This window comes from Nomascus leucogenys, chromosome 10, assembly GCF_006542625.1.
Source record: "Nomascus leucogenys isolate Asia chromosome 10, Asia_NLE_v1, whole genome shotgun sequence".
Lineage (NCBI taxonomy): Eukaryota > Metazoa > Chordata > Mammalia > Primates > Hylobatidae > Nomascus > Nomascus leucogenys.
The window spans coordinates 92,240,832-92,263,632 of record NC_044390.1 but is presented as its reverse complement, the minus strand read 5'-3'; the positions used below and the strand labels follow the sequence as shown (position 1 = coordinate 92,263,632).

The following is a 22,801-nucleotide window of genomic DNA, read 5'->3' as shown; positions in this document are numbered from 1 at the left end:
CCACCTCCCGGGTTCAATCAATTCTCTGCCTCAGCCTCCCGCGTAGCTGGGATTACAGACGCCCGCCACCAGGCCTAGCTAATTTTTTTTTGTATTTTTAGTAGAGACGGGGGTTTCACCATCTTGGCCAGGCTGGTCTTGAACTCCTGACCTCGTGATCCACCCGCCTCGGCCTCCAAAAGTGCTAGGATTACAGGCGTGAGCCACCGCGCCCGTAGAGTCCGCCTTTTAGATCTTCCATCTATCCCTGTGATGGAAATATTTGCTGCCTTTTTAAAACTACACGACTAATACCTTTCTTGTAGGAGTATCAGAAAATGCAGATGCGCAAACCAGGGTTGGGAGGAAGAAGTTTGGAGTACTCGGGGCGGGGTATATTTTAAAAGGTGGCAAAACACTTCCACTCCCAAGCAGCCAAATTAGTATCAGTAGATATAAGTCATATTTAAACCGAGACTACCCCGAGCGAGAACGCCCCGGACTTAAAACGTGGGCCTGCGCTGGGACCTCAGGCCCCGCCTACTTCTCTAAATAGCCCCGCCCCCTGCCTGGCCCAGCTCCGCCTCTCCGCTAGGTTTCTCTTCCAACCCCGCCCCTCAGCAGCAAAGTCAGTTACAGCTCTCGCGATAACGCAACCCGGAAGTCTCACGGCCGGAGTTGGTGGTCTGGGAGCCCACGTGGGCTGGGTTTCGGATTGCTCTGCTGGTCCGGCCCGCTGGAGCGCCCACCCGGACCTAGTCGCCATGGGGAAGCTGCGCCGGCGGTACAACATCAAGGGGCGCCAGCAGGCGGGCCCCGGCCCCTCTAAGGGCCCCCCCGAACCGCCCCCCGTGCAGCTGGAACTGGAGGGTGAGACATCCCTGGACGGGGGCTGGATTTCGGGGATTTCCCAGGGCGGCCTGTGCCCTGCCTTCAGGACTCGGGTGGGGATCCCAGAGGGGTGGAATGGATCATCTGGAATGGGGGAATGGGTCCCCCCATTTCAGATGATCCAAAGGAGAGGGGCTTAGTGACAGCCTAGTTTTAACAGTGTATATGGAATGCCCGGGATTTCTCCCTCCCTCAAATAGTAACATGGAGAATTTGGCAAAAAAATAGGAGTAGTTCCATCCGTTCCCATCACTTCGATTATAATCTCTTTATAATCTCCAGCGACCCCCAAATGTGTATTTTCAGCCCAGTCTTGTCTGCTCAGCTCCAGGCTGGCTGACATTTCTCTCAGACCCCTTTTTAGTAGTAGCCCTTATTACATGCTAGGTACTATTCTAGGCACTGGAGACATAGCAGAAAGGGAGATTTTTAGAAAATCCCTGAGTTTACCTGCTGTATAGGAGGAGACAGGCAAAGAATAAACATATAGAAAGTTCTGTGGATACAGTGAGCAGATAAAACAGAAGAGGTCATTGGGTGGGTTGCAGCACCCCATAGAGTTGCTGGAGAAGACATCACTTTGTTAGAGTCAAGATCTGAAGGAGACCTGAGTGACTGCCTGGAGATGAGAGAAAAAACAGGTGGCCAGGGCAGGTCGGGCCTGGACTGCGGTCTTGGCGAGGACTGGGGCTTTTTCTCTACGGGAGAGGGCAGCCATGGGAGCGTTTAGAGCAGAGGAGTTGTGGTGGTGGGCACCTGTAGTCCCAGCTACTCAGGAGGCTGAGGCAGGAGAATGGCTTGAACCCAGCAGACGGAGGTTGCAGTGAGCCAAGATCGCGCCACTGTACTCTAGCCTGGGTGAGAGAGCGAGACTCCATCTCAAAAAAAAAAAAAAAAAAGTTCCACAGACAGGCTGGGAGTTGAGGCAGATCCCCTAACATCTCTGTGCCTTCGTTTTCACGTCTGCAGAATGGGACCAGTAGCACACGTTGAGCAGCCTTAATCCAAAATACTCCAAAATTCAACAGTTTTTGAGTGTCAACATGACACTTAAGGAAATGCTCACTGGAGCATTCCAGATTTCAAATTTTTAGATTAGGGATGCTCAACCAGTGAATAGAATACAGATATTCCTAAATCTAAAACACGTCTGGTCCCTAGCATTTCTGGAAAGGGATATTTAACCTGCAGTAGCCGTCTTACCGCCTATCAGAGTTTTGGAGATGGTAATTTGGGAAAATATGTTGCTTTGAAAAGTAAAGAAAGGTTACAGAGGTGAGGTATGTCCCGGGACAGGTGACAACCGTTACGATGGCAGTGACAATTCAGGATGGCACCTCAAAGACGGCCGTAGACGCTGGGCTGACACTTGGAACTGGACCACTTGAGCAGAAGGGCTGCGGTCTCTCAGACCCAGAGATTTGGGGAAAGATGTTTCTCACATCAGAACAGGACATTTCCATGTATCCCTGCCTTTCTCAGGGTCCAGAGGAATCTTATAAGAACATGACTCAGATTACCTTCTTTTATTTATTTATTTATTTGAGATGGAGCCTTGCTCTGTCCCCAAGCTGGAGTGCAGTGGCTCAATCTCTTGACTTCAGGTGATGTGCCTGCCTCGGCCTCCCAAAGTGCTAGGATTACAGGCGTGAGCCACTGCACCCAGCCCATTGTACTTAATTAATTAGGGTCACAAAACCTGTCCTCTTTGTAACATGAAGACGTAGAAACCAAATGGTTAATCAAAGAATCAGATCCTCCCCACACAGGAACACCAGAGAGCAAACCCCAGCATCAGACATCAGGCAGACCCAGGTACTTGCTAAGGTCTGTCTTACCTAAGATTCTGCAGTTGGAGTTGAAGAGTGATATGATAACTGAATTTTTCTTTTTTTTTTTTTTGAGACGGAGTCTCGCTCTGTCGCCCAGGCTGGAGTCCAGTGGCGCGATCTCGGCTCACTGCAAGCTCCGCCTCCCGGGTTCACGCCATTCTCCTGCCTCAGCCTCTCCGAGTAGCTGGGACTACAGGCGCCCGCCACCACGCCCGGCTAATTTTTTTGTATTTTTAGTAGAGACAGGGTTTCACCGTGGTCTCCATCTCCTGACCTCGTGATCCGCCTGCCTCGGCCTCCCAAAGTGCTGGGATAACTGAATTTTTCTAAAATTGTCTAGATTGTATACTTTCAAACTATTATGTTTAGAAATAGATATGACAGAAACTTAGCCTAGTCCACTATATACTTTCTTTTTTGTTTGAAATAGAGCCTCGTTCTGTCACCTAGGCTGGAGTGCAGTGGCGTGATCTCTGCTCACTGCAACCTCCACCTCCTGGGTTCAAGCAGTTCTCGTGCCTCAGCCTCCTGTGTAGCTGGGATTATAGGTGCATGCCATCACACCTGGCTAGTTTTTGTAGAGACAGGGTTTTGCCATGTTGGCCAGGCTGGTCCCCAACTCCTGGCCTCAGGTGATTTTCCCAAAGTGCTGGGATTGCAGGCATGTGCCACCGCGCCCGGCCCCACCTTACACTCTTAAGAGAACATCAGGCTGGGCGTGGTGGCTCACGCCTGTAATCCCAGCACTTTGGGAGGCTGAGGTGGGTGGCTCACTTGAGGTCAGGAGTTCAAGACCGCCTGGCTAACATGGTAAAACCCCGTCTCTACTAAAAATACAAAAATTAGCTGGGGCGTGGTGGTACATGCCTGTAATCCCAGCTACTCAGGAGGCTGAGGCAAGAGAATTGCTGGAACCTGGGAGGCGGAGGTTGCAGTGAGCCGAGATCGCACTACTGCACTCTAGTTTGGGGGATAAAGTGAGATACCGTCTCAAAAAAACAACAAGAGAAAAATCATAATTTTTTTTTGTTTTTTTGGGTTTTTTTTTTTTTCGAGACGGAGTCTCACTCTGTCGCCCAGGCTGGAGTGCAGTGACACAATCTTGGCTCATTGCAACCTCCATCTCCCAGTTTCAAGAGATTCTCCTGTCTCAGCCTCCCAAATAGCTAGGATTACAGGCACCCACCACCACACCTGGCTAATTTTTGTATTTTTAGTAGAGACAGCGTTTCGCCACGTAGGCCAGGCTGGTCTTGAACTCCTGACCTCAAGTGAGCCACCTGCCTCAGCCTCCCAAAGTGCTGGGATTACAGGCATGAGCCCCTGCGCCTGGCCTTGAGAACATCATAGTATTGTTATGAAAATAGATTTGACCTCACAGAGCCCCCTGTTCCTGTGCGCAGGCTCAGGAGGCCTCCATGCAGGTCAGGGGGCCTGTGGGAGGCGGGACCAGAGCTACCTCAAGGAGAATGGGGCCTTAATAACTGTGCTCTTTCAGACAAGGACACGTTGAAGGGAGTTGATGCAAGCAACGCGCTCGTTCTACCGGGGAAGAAGAAAAAGAAGACCAAAGCCCCTCCCCTGTCGAAGAAGGAGAAGAAGCCTCTGACCAAGAAGGAGAAGAAAGTGCTGCAGAAAATCTTAGAACAGAAGGAGAAAAAGAGCCAGGTATGCCCTACTCGGGCAGGGTCTGCAAGTGGCTCTCCAGCATAGAGAGAGATGGGGGGTCTCTCTCCTCCTGAGGGGGTCTCTGTGGCGCAACTGATAGAACTTTCTGGAATGAGAAAAATTCCAGTGCGGTAGCCACTAACCACGTATTGCTGTTGAGCACTTGAAATGCAGCTACTACGGCAAAGGAACTGAACTGAACTATTCCGGAGAATGTCAAACTTTTTTCCTTCATTGTTTTTTCTTCTTTTCTTTTTAAATTTAAATTTAATTTTGTTTTCTTTTTTTGTTTTGTTCCCGCATCCCCGACATCTTTTCTGGCTTTACCAAACCTTAAATTTTTTTTTTTTAGATGGAGTCTTGCTCTGTTGCCCAGGCTGGAGTGCAGTGAAATGATCTTAGGTTCTCCTGGGTTCAAGTGATTCTCTTGCGTCAGCCTCCTGTGTAGCTGGGATTACAAGTGCATGCCACCACGTCAGGCTATTTTTTTTTTTTTTTTTTGTATTTTTAGTAGAGATGGGGTTTCACCATGTTAGCCAGGATGGTCTTGATATCCTGACCTCGTGATCCGCCCGCCTCGGCCTCCCAAAGTGCTGGGATTACAGGCGTGAACCACCATGCCCGACCAACCTTCATTTTTTCATAGAGGAAAAAAGTTTGTCATGGGAAATTCAAACATTTGCAAGGGAAATTCAAACATTTGCAAGAGTAAAGAGAACAGTATGATGAACTCCCATGTGCCCATCACCAGCTCCAACATTGATCAGCCCCTGGTCAATCTTGGATTATCTCCACTGCTGGTCACTTTCCCACCCCTGGGTCATTTTGAAGCAAATCCCACATACAGTGAATCTGAACTAGTTTCCTGGGGATGTCATACAAATGACCACAAACTGAGGGGCTTAGGACAATAGAAATTCGTTCCTTCCCAGCTTAGGAGGCCCGAAGTCCGAGATCAAGGCGTCAGCAGGGCTGTGCTCCTCACTGGGCTCAGGGGAGGGTCATTCCTGGCCTCTTCCTGCTCCTGGCGGCTCTAGGCGTTCCCTTGGCTTGTGGCTGCGTCACTCCAATCTCTGCCTCCGTCTTCCCTCGGCCTTTCCTCTGTGTGTCTCTTTGAAGGGCACTTCTCATTGGATTTAGGTCGCACTCAGATACTCGGGATCATCTCGTCTTGAGATCCTTCACGTAATTACATAATTACATCTACAAAACCTTTTTTCCAAATAGGGTCACGTTCGCAAGTTCCAGGACACAAACACATCTTTGAGGGAGGCTGCCATTTAACCCACTATACATAGCATTTTATCCATAAATATTTCAATTTGTATCTCTGTAAGTAGAGACTTTTAAAAATGACCAGAATACCATTAGCACACCTAATCTTTTATTTTAATATCAAACATCTAGCAAGTGGTTAAATTTCCTGTTGTTTCATGGATACTCCTCACCCTTTTCTTGTTTTTTTTTCCCATTGTAGTTTATTTGTTGTTTGTCCTACCTTCTGGATTTTTAAAATTTTATTTTATTTTATTTTATTTTATTATTTTTTGAGATGGAGTTTTGCTCTTGTTGCCCAGGCTGGAGTGCAATGGCATGATCTCGGCTCACCGCAACCTCCGCCTCCCAGGTTCAAGCGATTCTCCTGCCTCAGCCTCCCGAGCAGCTGGGATTATAGGCATGCGCCACCACGCCTGGCTAACTTTGTATTTTTAATAGAGACAGGGTTTCTCCATGTTGGTCAGGCTGGTCTTGAACTCCCAACCTCAAGTGACCCACCTGTCTTGGCCTCCCAAAGTGCAGGGATTATAGACGTGAGCCACTGCGCCCAGCCTTAAAATTTTATTTTAAATGTGCTCCTCTGCCATCTGAGTTTTTTGTACATTAGTATTTGGATCTGTAGCAGTGACTGTCAGCCGGGACAGTTTTGCGCACCGCCCCCCGCTGCCCCGGGGACATTTGGCAGTGTCTTGAGACATTTTGGGCTGTGACAACTTGGGAGTGCTGCTGGCATCTGGCGGGTGGAGCCACGGGATGCTGTTAACAGCCTACAATGCACAGAGAAACAAAAACTTATTTGGCCCTAAATGTCAATAGTGCTGAGATTGAGGAACCCTGACCTGGAGCCTTCATGAGAATCAAGGTTGACTTTTGGTGAGGCCACTGCACATGGGAGCTGTGTCTTCGCATCAGGAGGCTTGAGGGTCTCTCTCCAGCAGTTGTGGATGGGCAGTCCCCAGAGCCTTAGTAGGGGGAAGACTCACTCACCTGTGAGCATGTTCTTTTGTTTTTTTTGGAGACAAGGTCTTGCTCTGTCGCCCAGGCTGGAGTGCAGTGGTATGATCTCAGCTCACTGCAACCTCTGCCTCCCAGGTTCAAGCAATTGTCCTGCCTCAGCCTCCCGGGTAGCTGGTACCACAAGCATGCACCACCATGCCTGGCTAATTTTTGTATTTTTAGTAGAGACCTGGTTTCACCATGTTGGTTAGGCTGGTCTTGAACTCCTGACCTCAGGTGATCCACCCGCCTCGGCCTCCTAAAGTGCTGAGATTGCAGGCGTGAGCCACTGCGCCTTGTCAGCGTGTCATTTTTAAATCCTATTTAGGGTCCTTTCCCGCTGTGCTATACCTTGCTCTGTGTGTGTATGTGTGTGTGTGTATAATACACACATAGAAGTGTGTAGGCCGGGCACAGTGGCTCACGCTTGTAATCCCAGCACTTTGGGAGGCCGAGGCGGGCAGATCACGAGGTCAGGAGATCGAGACCACGGTGAAACCCTGTCTCTACTAGAAATACAAAAAATTAGCCGGGCGTGATGGCGGGCGCCTGTAGTCCCAGCTACTCGGAGAGGCTGAGGCAGGAGAATGGCGTGAACCCGGGAGGCGGAGCTTGCAGTGAGCCGAGATCGCGCCACTGCACTCCAGCCTGGGCGGCAGAGCGAGACTCCGTCTCAAAAAAAAAAAAAAGAAGTGTATATAAAACCTGTATGTACAATTACAAGAACAATAAAGCAAAAACTCACGAAACCTTCACCCAACTGAAAGAAGCCGACTGGGTCCACCCCCTGCAGACAGCGTTGCTCAGGGTAGCTCCAGGACCAATTCGCATCAGGCACACAAAGCCGCCTCCTTCCTCAGAGCAGCTAGGGAGCGCTGCTGTACATGACCGAGCTGTGCTTTATTCGTCTCCTGTTGATGGACATCTGATGGGCCATAATCTTCTACTGCGATGCCCTGCCGCAAAGAACCTTATTTATACAACCCCAGATTCTGTAAAAGGGGTTAAAAAAGCCAGCTTGCTGTGTCTGTTGATGGAAGAACACCATGCAACAGTAGAATTGCGATTTGACCTCTGATTTTAAAGACTCCAGGTGTTAATGATGCTGAAATTTTATTAGAGTCTCACTTCCCTTCTTAGGAGAGGGTCGTGATGGCAAATGCGTAACACACTCGTTTCCTTTCCCAGCGAGCAGAGATGCTACAGAAGCTGAGTGAAGTCCAGGCTTCCGAAGCTGAGATGAGACTCTTTTATACCACCTCCAAGCTGGGCACTGGGGACCGCATGTACCGCACCAAAGAGTGAGTTGGCTGGTCCTTCCCTAACGCTGCCCTCCCTCCAGGGCCCCCTAGGGAGGGCGCACAGGTTATGGGGTCCTCTGGGGGTGGAACATTTGAGAAAATACCTTTGTGGTGGCCTGAGTGGCTGAAAATTCATTGTCATCCTAAATGCCTCTAGTGGGTAAAGGCCATAGATGCTGCTGAACCTTCTGCGACACCCAGGACAGCAAAGTTTCTCGCTGCAGTGATGTCATTTTCCTGTGGTGTAGAGTCCCTTGTTACAGCTCTTCCAGCTTTTGTACAGCTGATTAGGCCAGAAATTCCCATTAGGTGGTCAAGGGCTGGATTTGGCCCATCAGCGGGTTTTGTTTGGTTTGGTTTGTGTCGTGTTTTTTGTTTTGTTTTTGTTTTTTTGAGACGGAGTCTCACTCTGTCACCCAGGCTGGAGTGCAATGGCGTGATCTCAACTCACCGCAACCTCCACCTCCCAGGTTCAAGCGATTCTCCTGCCTCAGCCTCCCAAGTAGCTGGGATTACAGGCATGCGCCACCACGCCCGGCTAATTTTGTGTTTTTAGTAGAGACGGCGTTTCTCCATGTTGGTCAGGCTGGTCTCAAACTCCCAACCTCGGTGATCTGCCCTCCTTGGCCTCCCAAAATGCTGTGATTACAGGCGTGAGCCACCGCCTCCGACCGGTTTGTGTCGTGTTTTAAGGAGTGAGTGCTGTTTGCCAATATGTTAGCTTCCTGGCGCTGCCATAACCAATTACTGCAAACAACGGTGGCTTAGAACAACCAAGCTGGAAGGGTGCCGTGGCTCACACCTGTAATCCTAGCACTTTGGGAGGCTGAGGCGAGTGGATCACCTGAGGTCAGGAGTTTGAGACCAGCATGGCCAACATGGTGAAACCCCATCTCCACTAAAAATACAAAAATTAGCTGGGCATGGTGGCTCATGCCTGTGGTCCCAGCTACTCTGGCGGCTGAGGTGGGAGGATCACCTGAGCCTGGGAGGTTGAAGCTACAGCGAGCCGCGATTGCACCACTGCACTCCGTCCTGGGCGACAAGGTGAATTCATATTCCCACCTAGTCTCGACTAGTTGGACGATCTGGCCACACCAGCAGTGTCCCCACCAAGCTGCTGACCCTTAAATGGCCTGTGTGCCCCTCCTACCCAGTCCCACCCAGCTCTGCGGTCTCCTCAGCCCGTGCTGCTCATTTACATGAGGCCTGGCCCATGTCTGTGAGCACTGTCAGTTAGTGACTGTTTATGGAGTGCAGAGACTGTCCTAGGCTCTCTGCTAGGCCCTGGGGATAGAGCAGCGCACAGAAATAAAGTCCTTTCTCTTAAGGAGCTTCCCAGTGTCATGGGGGGAGATGTAATCATGGGAAGTCATTAGGTGAGTGCATCTGTGTCCCGCGCTGGGAAGCCCTGAGCAGAAAATGAAGCAGGGAAGAGTGAGGTGGAGGGAGAAGGGAGAGATGTGGGGTCTGTGTGTGGTCAGGGAGTCTCCCTGACAGCTGGTGCTTAAGCAGAGGCTTCAGTGGAGTGAGAGGAGGTATCTGCAGGAAGGGCGTTTCAGGGAGTGGAACAGCAGGTGCAAAGGCCCTGAGGCAGAAAGGGGTGTGGCCCTGGAGTCCTGACCTCTGGAGATTGAGGTGGGGCCTCTGTGCCTGAAGTCTCTGCTATCTCAACAGGAAGCCTGACGAGGTGGTAGCCCCAGGCCAGGAGAAGATCAGCAGCCTCAGCGGTGCCCACCGGAAGCGTCGCCGCTGGCCCTCAGCTGAGGAGGAGGAGGAGTCAGAGGAGTCAGAGCTGGACGAGGACCCGGCTGCTGAGCCGGCTGAGGCTGGTGTGGGGACCACCGTGGCACCTCTGCGGCCAGCTCCAGCACCCAGCAGTCTGCCCATGCCGGCTGGGATGCCTGTTCCTCATCCTCCAGCTGCAGCCCCACCACTGCCCAGGGCCCTGGCTAAGCCCGCCATCTTCATCCCTGTGAACCGCTCCCCGGAAATGCAGGTTCGCCACCCTGTGTTTGTGATTAAGAATCTAGGTTAGCAGGCGAGGGGCGTGCAGAGGGCGTCCTGGTGAAGTGGGGCCAGGGCATCCCTTCTCTGTGCCTCCGTGTCCCCATCTAGGAAAGGGGAGAGTGACCGCACCTCCCTTGAGGCTGTGGCAGGGATTGGTGCGCGAGGAGGATCACAGTGCAGGGCGGGTGTCTGGCGGCACGCCTGGCAGGCTCGGGGCGTTGGAAGTCGGCGGCAGTAGCTTCATTGCCATTGCCCTCTGACCAGCAGGCCTGGCCTGGGCTGCCCTGATCCAGACAAGAGTTTGGGCTGTGAATCAGTTGACCCGAAATCAAGTGCTGATTCCCCTGCTCTCCAGCTCACTTCCCACTCATCTGTAAAATGGAAATACTCTGGCTACTGAAGGGGCTCCCCCTCTCTGTGCCTGTTTCCTTCCTGGTACAATGAGTGTCTCACTGGGTTGTGAAGACAATGAAAGGATTTGGGGCATGGAAAGCCCACAGCCCACACAGGAACTCTGGATCCCTAGAGGTATAATGGTTGGCTGCTGAATGGAATTGGGATCCTGATTCTAAGTACATTTTTCTGCTTTTATAAGTCTTCATCAGGGTAAGCTGACTGCTCTAGCAAACGACCCCAAAGTGCCAGTGGCTTCACACCACAAACGTTTGCTTCTAGGTGATGTCATCACGCAGTGCCATCTGGTGGCAAGGAGGGTGTGGGGTTCTGCTCTGCGCGGTCACTCAGGGGCCTGGCCTCCTCCATCCCGTGTCCGTGCCATCCCTTGGGACTTCAGTTCCTGCTCTTCTTTGTGAATTTTTCCCTATTCGCATCCTGTCCATATTCCTAAGCAATACATACCGTAGGTTTGCCTGTATTTAAAAGTGGTGTCATGTCATTTATGTTATTCCAGTTTGCTTTTTTGTTACTCAGCATTATATCCTGGGATACATCCATGCTGATGCAGGCAGCTGAGGCTCATTTATTTTTTTCCCCACTATCGAGTATTCCACGGTGCGAATATAGCACAGGATAAGTATTCTGTTGCTGGATAGTTGGTTGTTTTAGCTTTTTGCTATTATCTTCACTGCTGTTTTTGTTGTTTGTTCGAGACAGGGTCTCACTCTGTCATCCAGGCTAAAGTGCAGAGGTTTGATCTCAGCTGACTGCAACCTCCGCCTCCAAGGCTCAAGTGACCCTCCTGCCTCACCCTCCCAAGGAGCCTGGGACTGTGGGCACACTCTACTACGCTTGGCTAAATTTGTATTTTTTTTGTAGAGACAGGGTTTTGCCATGTTGCCCAGGCTGGTCTTGAACTCCCAAGCTCAGGCAACTCCCAAGCTCAGGCAGTCTGCCCGCTTTGGCCTCCTAAAGTGCTGGGATTACAGGCATGAGCACCGTGACCGGCTTTCACTGCTGTTTTTTTTTTTTTTTTTTTTTTGAGACGGAGTCTTTCTGTGTCCCTCCAGGCTGGAGTGCAGTGGCACGATCTCGGCTCACTGCAAGCTCCGCCTCCCGGGTTCACGCCATTCTCCTGCCTCAGCCTCCCAAATAGCTGGGACTACAGGTGCCCGCCAACACGCCCGGCTAATTTTTTGTATTTTTTTTTAGTAGAGATGGGGTTTCACCATGTTAGCCAGGATGGTCTCGATCTCCTGACCTTGTGGTCCGCCCACCTCGGCCTCCCAAAGTGCTGGGATTACAAGCTTGAGCCACCGCGCCCGGCCTATTCACTGCTGTTTTAAACGTTCTTGTCCCTCTCCTATGAGCGCACGTGCAGAAGTTTCTCTTGGGCAGTGTTTGCAAATGACGTCATAGCCATCTTTGGGTCATGAATTGAGTAGCTTTTTATCTTTTCTTTTTTCTTTTTTTTTTCGAGACAGTGTCTTGTTGTGTCACCCAGGCTGGAGTGCAGTGGTGCGATCACAGTTCACTGCAGCTTCTACCTCCTAGGCTCAAGCAGTCCTTCCACCTCAGCTTCCTGAGTAGCTGGTACTACAGATGTGTGCCACCATGCCTGGCTAACTTTTTTATTTTTATTTTTTTGTAGAGACAGAGTCTGGCTATGTTGCCCAGGCTGGTCTTGAATTCCTGGCCTCAAGCAATCCTCTGCCTTGGCCTCTCAAGTCACGGGGATTACAGGCGTGAGCCATCATGCCTGGCCTCATATTTAAAAAAAAAAAAAATGGACACCAGGCACGATGGCTCACGCCTGTAATCCCAGCACTTTGGGAGGCTGAGGCGGGTGGATCATCTGAGGTCAGGAGTTTGACACCAGCCTGGCCAACGTGGTGAAACCCCATCTCTACTGAAAATACAAAAATTAGCCGGGCATGGTGGTGGGTGCCTGTAATCCCAGCTACTCGGGAGGCTGAGGCAGGAGAATCACTTGAACCCGGGAAGTGGAGGTTGCAGTGAGCCAAGATCACACTATTGCACTTCAGCCTGGACAAGAAGAGTGAAACTCTGTCTCAAAAAGTAAATAAATACAACAAGTGGAATAGAATAGAATAGAATAGAAATAGAACAAAATTAAGGGTATGAGCTTGTTGGCCAGGCATGGTGGCTCATGCCTGTAATCCCGGCACTTTGGGAGGCCAAGGTGGGCGGATCACCTGAGGTCAGGACCAGCCTGGCCAACCTGGTGAAACCCCTTCTCCACTAAAAATATAAAAATTAGCCGGGCGTGGTGGCATGTGCCTGTAATCCCAGCTACTCGGGAGGCTGAGGCGGGAGAATTGCTTGAACCCGGGAGGCAGAGGTTGCAGTGAGCCGAGATCGCGCCATTGCATACACATTAGGGTGAGCCATGTTTCACAGAACTGTTCCTTCCATATACGATACATATACGTGCCTGTGTGTGTACTGTGTTATGATATAAAATGTGTTTCTTTCCATGAGTCATAGGAAAAAATGTAGAAAGCCCCTGCTCTGGAATATGTACCTAGGAGAGGAACCACAGGGCCACACATCCTTAACTTTGAGAAAATTCGCACCAGATTATTTACCGAAGTGGCTGTGCCATTAATTGAGACTCCTGCCAGCAACAGCCGAGGGTTCCCATATCTCTGAGAGACTGCTCTGCCCCACCCAAGCTGTGCCTGGGAATGTCAGGCCTGGTGTCCTGAAGGATGCGGTCCCTGTCTCTGTCTCTCCCGGACCATGGCTCCTGGTCCCCTCCCCAGCTGTCAAGGCCTCTGTTCCCCAGCAGGCACATCTATTCAGCACCCATGTGTCAGCTGCCACCTTCCTGGAGGTCACATCACTGTCTATAGTCTTGCTCCTAAGTGCTGACTTCCTCTCCTTCCAGGAAGAACGGCTGAAGCTCCCAATTCTCTCTGAAGAACAAGTAATCATGGAGGCTGTGGCTGAGCACCCCATCGTCATCGTGTGTGGCGAGACCGGCAGCGGGAAGACCACACAGGTGCCTCAGTTTCTCTATGAAGCAGGCTACAGCAGGTAGGGGCTGGACACAGGGTTCTCTCTGGGTCCCTCAGTGACACTGGAGATGCCCCGAAAGGTCGATAAGAGCCTGGGCTCCCCAGGATCCAATCCTGGATCTGCCCTGCGCATGCTGTGTGACTTCAGACAAGCTACTTAACCTCTCTGGGCCCCAGCTGTGAGATGGGAATAGTGGCGCCTACTTCACAAGATTGTCGTGTGGATTGAGTGAACACTTAAGTGAGTAGCACACTTAATTCCTGGCACATAGAGCTATGTGCTTACTATTTTCTTTTTTCCTTTTTTTTTTTGAGACAGCATGTTGCTGTGTCACCCCGGCTGGAGTACAGTGATGTGATCTTGGCTCACTGCAACTCCGCCTCCCGGGTTCAAGCGATTCTCCTGCCTCAGCCTCCTGAATAGCTGGGATTACAGGCGCCCGCCACCACACCCAGCTAATTTTTGTATTTTTAGCAGAGACACGGTTTCTTTTTTTTTTCTTTTTTTTTTTAATTATTATTATTTTTTTGAGATGGAGTCTCGCTCTGTTGCCCAGGCTGGAGTGCAGTGGCACCATCTTGGCTCACTGCAAGCTCCGCCTCCCGGGTTCATGCCATTCTCCTGCCTCAGCCTCCCAAGTAACTGGGACTGCAGGCGCCCGCCACCACACCCAGCTAATTTTTTTGTATTTTTAGTAGAGACGGGATTTCACCATGTTAGCCAGGATGGTCTCCATCTCCTGACCTTGTGATCCGCCCGCCTCGGCCTCCCAAAGTGCTGGGATTACAGGCATGAGCCACTGCGCCCGGCCAAGAGACAGTTTCACCATGTTGGTCAGGCTGGTCTCAAACTCCTGACCTCATGTGATCCACCCACCTCGATCTCCCAAAGTGATGGGATTACAGGCGTGAGCCACCCCGCCCAGCCTGTGCTTACTATTTTCACTGTGTAGCCTGCTATTGGCACTTTTGAGCTATGTGTGTTGGGGTCCCCAAGACCATGCGCAGGTTCGGTGATTGACTAGGGACTCCCAGGACTCAGCGTGTTATCCTGCACGTGGCTATGGTACATTACAGCGAAGGATGCCATCAGCAGAGGGCAGTGGCACCTGGGGTGTTCTGGGGAAGCCCAGCTCCAGCTTCCAGAGTCCCCTCCTGGTGGACTCACACAGGAGGCACTGGATTCTCCAGTAGCCACACAGGAACTATCCTTCACCAGGGAAGCTTGTTAGAGATTCAGAGTCCACTGCCGTTACTGGGGTCGCCTAAGCCCGCCCTGCCTGGCAGGAACGAAATCCTAGATGCCTAAAAGGAAAGGAGGTGTCCGGCATAAACCACCCTGTTTGCACAAACAGCCTGGGCACAGTGGGCCCCGCACTTACAGGGAATGGAGGGAGCTCTCCTGTTGTACAGGTTCAGGCACCCAGCGAGGGCCAGCCCCGTCAACAGCCTTTTGAGGGAGAGCAGCCGCAGGCCTGTGGCGTTAATGTTCCCACAGAGCTGGAACCAGCCACCCATCAGCTTGGCGGGTTCCTGTGTCTGGACGAGCTTGTGCTTGACTGGGGCAAACAGAGCTCCCAGCCTGGTTCCCCCGGGCCCTGTTCCTTCTAGCAGCTGCCTGGTGTCTGCTGCGTGGTGAATGTCGAACCATTTTCTGTGTGTTGTTGGCCTCTGGGCTGTTCCCTTTGCTGTTAAAAGTAGTGCAACCTGGCATTGTTTCCCACGGCCCCTGGGTGAGCGCCAGGTCAGTATGGCAAATCTTGCTGTGGAACTGCATGAGGCTTTGGGATGAGCAGGTGGGGCCGCGCACTGTTGATGGCCATGTTCTTCCTCCCCCAGTGAAGACAGCATCATCGGTGTCACGGAGCCCCGCCGAGTGGCCGCCATGGCCATGTCCCAGCGAGTGGCCAAGGAGATGAATCTGTCCCAGCGGTGAGGGCTCTACTTCCTGGGGCGGACTGTGGGGTGGTCCTGTGGCCTTGCCCAGACGTGGGAAGCCCAGGAGGAGGTGAGCAGCATCTGTGCCGAGGGTGCTGGGTGGAGTGTCACCTCTGCATGTAGCACTGGGAATCATTGTGGGAGACAGCCTTCCAGGACCTGCCCAAGCAGGGGGCCTCCAAGCAGGCTTACATCCTGCATAGTGTGCCGAGGGGACACAGTGGCCCATCCAGGGGCTCGAGAACAGAGCAGGGGGCCAGATGCAGGCAGTCACGGAGCTAGTACCTAGCATTGCCGGGTTAATCTAAAACTCAAGGTTCTAAAGTACAAAATCTTGGCCGGGTGTGGTGGCTCACGCCTGTAATTCCAGCGCTTTGGGAGGCCGAGGCGGGTAGATCGCCTGAGGTCGGGAATTCGAGACCAGCCTGACCAACATGGAGAAACCCTGTCTCTACTAAAAATACAAAATGAGCCAGGTGTGGTGGCATATGCCTGTAATCCCAGCTACTCGGGAGGTTGAGGCAGGAGAACCCAGGAGGCGGAAGTTGCTGTGAGCCAAGATCGCACCATTGCACTCCAGCATGGGTGACAAGAGTGAAACTCTGTCTCAAAAAAAAAAAAAAAAAGTCTTCTGGCAGTAAGTCTGTAGGAAAGTTGCTTTGGAAAGTAACCTTGAACAGGCAGATATAGCACTTGCTTTACAATGGCTGGGAGCATGTGTTTATAATGCAGAGGCCTGTGTCTAACATGTCCAACATGGTCTCAGATCCAGAAGGCACAAAAGAGCACAGAGTGAGAGCCTGCCTCTTCTGCCCACTCATCAGATGTTACTAGGCAGCGTCTAGTGTGCCAGGCCCGTCCTGGGCTCTCAGGACGTGGTGGTGGACCAGACAGAGCCACCAGCTCCTGGGTCAGCATGCCAGTTGGGGGACTTGTTGTCTTTGTACATTAGGCTGGGAGGACACTAAGGCAGGGATGGAGTACTGAGGGCCCCTTCTCACCCAGTGCCCTGCCTCCTCTCCAGTAGCAGCCACCACTGCCCATCTCCTGCACATCCTCCTGGACAATTCTGTGCATAGTCAGCGGGCGTCTAGAAAAAGCTGCCTCATCCTCTTTTTTAACTTGTTAAATATTATAAAAATTTGGGGACTGGGCATCCGGGTGCGGTGGCTCACGCCTGTAATCCCAGCACTTTTGGATCGAGACCATCCTGGCTAACACGGTGAAACCCTGTCTCTTCAAAAAATACAAAAAATTAGCCAGGCGCAGTGGCGGGCACCTGTAGTCCCAGCTATTCAGGAGGCTGAGGCAGGGGAATGGCGTGAACCCAGGACGCGGAGCTTGCAGTGAGCCGAGATTGAGATAGCGCCACTGCAGTCTGGCCTGGGCGAAAGAGCGAGACTCCGTCTCAGAAAAAAAAAAAAAAAAAAAAATGGGGGGACTGGGCATGGCAGCTTACGCCTGTAATCCCAGGACTTTGGGAGGCCATGGCAGGCGGATCACCAGAGGTTGGGAGTTTGTGACTAGCCTGACAAACATGAAGAAAACGCATCTCTAGTAAAAATACAAAAAAATTAGCCGGGTGTGGTGGCACATGCCTGTAATCCAGCTATTCGGGAGGCTGAGGCAGAACAATCGCTTGAACCCGAGAGGCGGAGGTTGCCATGAGCCGAGATCATGCCATTGCACTTCAGCCTGGGCAACAAGAGTGAGACTCCATCTCAAAAAAAGAAAAAAAAGTGGGGGCATATACATAAGTAGAAAGGATAGTATAATGAGCCCCCAGGTACCCAAGACCCAGTTGTAATAATTGTCAACTCCTGCCCTACCCTGTTGGGTCTGTACTCTCCTCCTGGCCCCCCTCCCCATCACTGTTTAGAAGCAAATCTTAGATACCTTATTTTATCCTCAATATTTTGCTGTACAGATCTGAGAGATAAGAACTAATTTTTTTAATTTTTCTTTCTTTTTTTTTTTTTTTTTTTTTTTTTTTTTGAGACGGAATTTCACTTTGTCACCTAGGCTGGAGTTCAGTGGTGCGATCTTGGCTCACTGCAACCTTTGCCTCCTGGGTTCAAACAATTCTACCTCAGCCTCCCTAATAGCTGGAATTGCAGGTGCCCGGCCAATTTTTATATTTAGTAGAGATGGGGTTTCACTATGTTGGCCAGGCTGGTCTTGAACTCCTCACCTCAGGTGATCCACCCACCTTGGCCTCCCAAATTGCTGGGATTATAGGCGTGAGCCATTTTTTGGTTTTTTGAGATGGCTCTGTCACCCAGGCTGGAGTGCAGTGGTGCCATCTTTGCTCAGTGCAGCCTCAACCTCTTGGGCACAAGTAATTCTCCCACCTCAGCCTCCTGAGTAGCTGGGACTACAGGTGCGCACCACCACACCAGGCTAATTTTTGAATTAAGACAAGGACTTTTTGTGAAACACACACAGCCGCAGTACCCCGAGGATAGTTGCCAAGTCTGTGAAGTCTCTGGAACACACTCCAGCCCGTGTGCAGGTCTCCCCGGCGTCTCCTGGCCTAGTCGCCATTCGAGGACAGCTCTGGCCGAGGTGTTCAGGGCCTGGCTCCTCAGCTGCCCTCAACAGCTCCTTCCCTTCCCTTCAGAAACCAGGATTTTGGAGGGGGAGAGTGGACTGGGGAGATGTCTGGGACTTGTTTCGGGTTGCTGGCGGGCCCTGCCCTCAAGCCGCCTGCCTGCTCCACGGCCTGCCTTGTAGTGGCCCCGTGGCGACAGCCCCAGCCAGGCACGGCTCTGCCCTAAACCAAACTCTGCCCACACAGGGTCGTCTCCTACCAGATCCGGTATGAAGGAAATGTGACAGAGGAGACCAGAATCAAGTTCATGACAGATGGTGTGCTGCTCAAAGAAATCCAGAAGGTTGGTTGCGGATCCTGGCTCACAGAGCAAGGCCAGTGGGCGTGGGGGCGGGGTGCTAGGATGTTACCTGGGATCTGAGCAACCGGCGAGCCACCTGTTGATCCAGCACTCCCACGCTGCTGCTGTGTGACTTTGGGTGAGTTACTTAACCTCTCCAAGCTCAGTTTCTTGATGAGTATGTTGGTGCATTCCTCAGAGAATCGTTTTGAAGTGGAAGTTGTAGAGTGCATGCTAACAGCTTAGCACAGTGGCCCGTACCTAGAAGGTGCTCATGAAATGTGAACTTATATTTTTATTATGACTGACTCACAGAGTTCACACCTTGCCCAGGGTGTACTGAATGCCTGTGGTGTGCAGGCTGTGCCCTGCGGGGGACCCAGACATAGCCCCCTCTTGGGAGCTTCGAGTCCAGTTGCGTTTGGTGAGGGGCAGTACCAGACTCGGAGTGGGGTACCAGCCTCAGGCTGAGGGACAGGGGAGGGGCCGCTGGGCCTTGCCCTTGAGCGTCTTCACGGTCCCTGGCCACAGAAGCTGCATCCCAAGGACTTTCCGTTTGTAAATTGGAACCCCAGCTGCTGCCTCCCCGGTCAGCCCACTTGGGCCTTGGAGAAGCACCCCACGCTTCCTAGGGAGCCGGCCATTCGGTCAAGTGGGTGGCACGTGTGTCCAGAGAGCATGCAGGGCCCGGGTGGGGGACTGCTGTCTGGTGAAGAAGCTGTGCTCTGTGCTGGCTGTGACGTCCCCTTGGGCAGGGCCAGTCTCCCAGGGGGATGGCAAAGGTGATTCCAGCCCTCCTGGCTTTGAGGCCACTGGGACTCCTGGGGGTGGCGGTGGATGCAGTTTGGGTCTGGGTGGCCCTTGTCTGTGTGGCACCTGCTGGCTGACTGCCCGCAGCCCCACCCCACATCTCATTTCCATTTCACACCTGCTCTCCCGCCCTGCGGGCATTCGAGTTGAGCAGCTCACCTCTGATGAAGAGCAGCTGCCCTTCCTCTCACACTGTCTCCTCAAGTGGGGGTTCTGGGACGTGAAGCGGCCCTTGGGGCTCAGGCTGGAAGGGTGGGCCTTACCCCTGGACCTCCCCCCAGGACTTCCTGCTGCTGCGGTACAAGGTGGTGATCATCGACGAGGCCCACGAGAGGAGCGTGTACACCGACATCCTCATCGGCCTCCTGTCCCGCATTGTGACTCTCCGGGCCAAGGTAGCACAGGAGGCAGGTGCTGGGGAGCCCTGAGCCCTGGACCCCCCCAGCTCTGTCAGAGGCTTGGGCTCCCTTCACCTGTTCCCCGTTGTACCCTGGGCTGCTGCCATGAGCAGGTCCCCCGAGCACAAGGTCTCCCTGGGCCGTGAATCTTGGAACAGCCCCTGTGTGATCCCCTCCCCACCGCCCCAGCGCCAGCCTCATAAACTGGTGTCCTTCTCCCCATCCAAAGCAAGAGGCTCAGGAGAAGTGTTGATGCCTGGCCAGGCGCAATGGGGCTGGTTGATGAGGCCTCTGGGATCAGTAGAGCGGGTGGGCCTGCCCAGCCAAGGGTCAGGCTCCTGGAGCTCTGAGAGGGGCTCCCCAGGGCCTCTTTCTCCATCTCCCTGCCCCAACCTGACACAGGGGCCTGCTGAGTTGGTGGGTGCCACCCTGGGGCGGGGCTCCGTGCAGTAGGCCTGTCCCACCCTCCCGGCGGGGAGAGGGGCCTGCGCTCCACATGTGCCATGAGCCTGGCCACATTCAAGGCCCTGAAAATCGACAGTGAACAAGACGCTGTCTTGTTCTAACAGTTCCTGCCCTCCTGGGGCCTCCACTTCAGCAAAGATGGCAGGCAGGGCGCAGACTCAGAGTATGTGAGCCAGTGACAGACAAAGCCGGGGGCAGTGGAGGGAGGATGCAGGGCTAGCGAGGGCCTCACCCAAAAGGTGACCTCTGAGCTCAAGTGGAGGGCTGAGTGAGGGAGGGAGTGAGCGGCGTGCATCGCAGAGCGAGGAGAAGTCTGACTGGAGGAGAGCAGTGCAAAGGTCCTGGGGCGGGCATCTGCCTGGTGCCTTTTTTCTTTTGGTAACAAACTTTATTGGACTGTGATTCACATTTCATATCATTCGTCCTTTCAGATGTACAATTCAGTGGCTTTTAGTCCATTCACAGAGTGTGCAGCCATCACCACAGTTTTACATTTTGTCACTCATCAATCCAAAAATAAACCCTAGGCCGGGTGCGGTGGCTCACGCCTGTAATCCCAGCACTGTGGGATGCTGAGGCGGGTGGATCGCTTGAGGTCAGGAGTTCAAGACCAGCCTGGCCAACATGGTGAAACCCTGTCTCTACTGAAAAACCAAAAAATTAGCCAGGCCTGGTGGCGCATGCCTGTAATCTCAGCTACTCGGGAGGCTGAGGCAGGAGAATCACTTGAACCCAGTGGGTGGAGCTTGCAGTGAGCCGAGATCGCTCCGCTGCACTCCAGCCTTGGTGAGAGAGTGAGACTTCATCTGAAAAATAAAAACAAAAAGAAACCCTGTGCCTTTTACGGTTTTTGGTGGTGGTGGTTTTTGTTTTTGTTTTTTGTCGAGGCAGGGTCTCATTGTCACTGAGGCTGGAGTGCAGTGGTGCAATCACAGCTCACTGCAAGCCCGACCTTCTGGGCTTAAGGAATCCTTTTGCCTCAGCCCCCCAAGAAGCTGCACCATGGTCACTCTGTGTGTAACCATTTGCAAATGATTTCCCGCAGCGGCTGCAGAATTCCGTGGTACTTCCCCACCAGCAGTGTCAGAGCTTCCAGTTTCTCCACATCCTGCCAACACTTGTCCTGTTTCATTTCTGTTATTCTAGACATCCCTGTGGGTGGACAGTGACATCTCACTGTGGTCTTGGTTTATGTCTTTGGAGGCATCAGGGAGTCTGGGATGGCCAAGCAGAGAGGGTTAGGTGGGGTCAGGAAGGCACGGGGCTGAGGCAGACAGGGACGGTCACTGTGGGGCAAGAGAGGGGCCTATGCTGGGTGTCATGCCTCCCACAGAGGTGCTCTGGCCACTCCTTAGCTTCTGGGTTTGGGGTTTCGTAGCAGCAAAGGCAGCAAGGGCTTGAAGCAGAGCTCACCATGAGGCCATTAGGCATTGCTGAGAGGCCTGGGGACCAGGGAGCTCTCGGGAGCTCTCTCCCACCCACAACAGACCCCAGAGAATCAGGCAGCTCTTCCCTGAGCCTCCAGCACAGATACTCGGTGAATCTTGGTGCCAGGTGGGAGCTGGGTTGGGTGGGTTCCCGTCTCAGCCCGCCTGCCTCATATTCCACCATCAAAGCCTGACTCTGAAAGACCCCCTGGAACAAGCCACCGCCCTGGGAGCGGCAGGTCCCGCTATTGACTCACTTTCTCCAAGGAGCCTTTGGCATCCAGAAAGGGGCAGAGGGTGGGGGCTGGAAATGGGGTGGGCAGCAGGGCACCCGCATGACGATTTCCCAGGCTTCAGACCCAAATGTGGTCCTGGGGCCCTGGTCACCGAGCCTGTCCTCCCGCAGAGGAACCTGCCACTCAAGCTGCTCATCATGTCGGCCACGCTGCGGGTGGAGGACTTCACCCAGAACCCGCGGCTCTTCGCCAAGCCGCCCCCAGTCATCAAGGTAACACAGGGTCCCATGTCCTCTTTGTGCTCGGGATGGCACAAGGATGCCCTGGTGTCGGGAGCCTCCTGAGAGACCTCACTTGGTCACGTGGGGGATTGACAGCAGCTTAGAGGAGGTGTTAGAAACCTTGATTCGGAATAATGGGGAAAGGGAAGGCAGCCCTGGGCCGAAGCCCGTGCCCCGCCCCACTCCCCATGCCTTCCTGGGTGTCCCACAGGTGGAATCCAGGCAGTTCCCAGTGACTGTGCATTTCAACAAGCGGACGCCGCTGGAAGACTACAGTGGCGAGTGCTTCCGGAAGGTCCGCAAGATCCACCGGATGCTGCCTGCAGGTGAGGCCCTGGCCGGGTCAGGGGAAGGAAGCCTCCCTTCCTAAACCCTCGCTGAAGGCACGAGTGTGGGAGGGCCCATCTCCGAGTGGCTCAGAAAAGTCCCTTGTCCCTGCCAGGCCTCGGCTTCCTCACTTATTCCAGAGTGTTCACGACACCTGTCCTGCCTTATTCCACTCAAAATACTATGAGGCTTCAGCAGCTACCAGATGGTAGAGTTTGCCATCCGTCCCCATCTGATAAGCAGAAAAACCCACAGGGCCCGGGCCAGTGCTGACCATAGACACTGCAGGGGAACAGGCACATCCCCCCAAGAGTCACGGATACCCTTCACAGCTCTGCCTTGTCCCCATCATACCTGCTCCGTTACCCACCTCATGTTACTGAAATGGATGTGACCTTTCTTTTTTTTTTTTTTTTTTTTGAGACGGAGTCTCGCTCTGTCGCCCAGGCTGGAGTGCAGTGGCGCGATCTCGGCTCACTGCAAGCTCCGCCTCCCGGGTTCACGCCATTCTCCTGCCTCAGCCTCTCCGAGTAGCTGGGACTACAGGCGCCCGCCATCACGCCTGGCTAATTTTTTGTATTTTTAGTAGAGACGGGGTTTCACCGTGGTCTTGATCTCCTGACCTCGTGATCCGCC

General features: G+C 52.9%; 1 protein-coding gene across 3 annotated transcripts in view; it reads left to right on the top strand.

Annotated features, from left to right (window-relative positions):
• The first annotated feature begins 639 nt into the window (after nt 1-639).
• Nucleotides 640-22,801, top strand: part of DHX37 (DEAH-box helicase 37) — a 44,738-nt gene continuing 22,576 nt past the window's right edge. For 2 of the 3 annotated variants that reach the window (XR_004032092.1, XM_030821668.1), the window contains exons 1-10: nt 650-849; nt 4,201-4,370; nt 7,833-7,945; nt 9,623-9,944; nt 13,263-13,411; nt 15,232-15,324; nt 18,128-18,224; nt 19,313-19,426; nt 21,728-21,829; nt 22,050-22,164. Coding sequence is in view for 2 of the 3 variants with exons in the window: in XM_030821668.1 (XP_030677528.1) it covers nt 744-849; nt 4,201-4,370; nt 7,833-7,945; nt 9,623-9,944; nt 13,263-13,411; nt 15,232-15,324; nt 18,128-18,224; nt 19,313-19,426; nt 21,728-21,829; nt 22,050-22,164 (1,381 nt within the window). In the remaining variant the exon portion in view is untranslated. Of the gene's footprint in view, nt 850-4,200; nt 4,371-7,832; nt 7,946-9,622; nt 9,945-13,262; nt 13,412-15,231; nt 15,325-18,127; nt 18,225-19,312; nt 19,427-21,727; nt 21,830-22,049; nt 22,165-22,801 lie in introns of all 3 variants that reach the window. The other variant, XM_030821669.1, reaches the window with a different exon arrangement.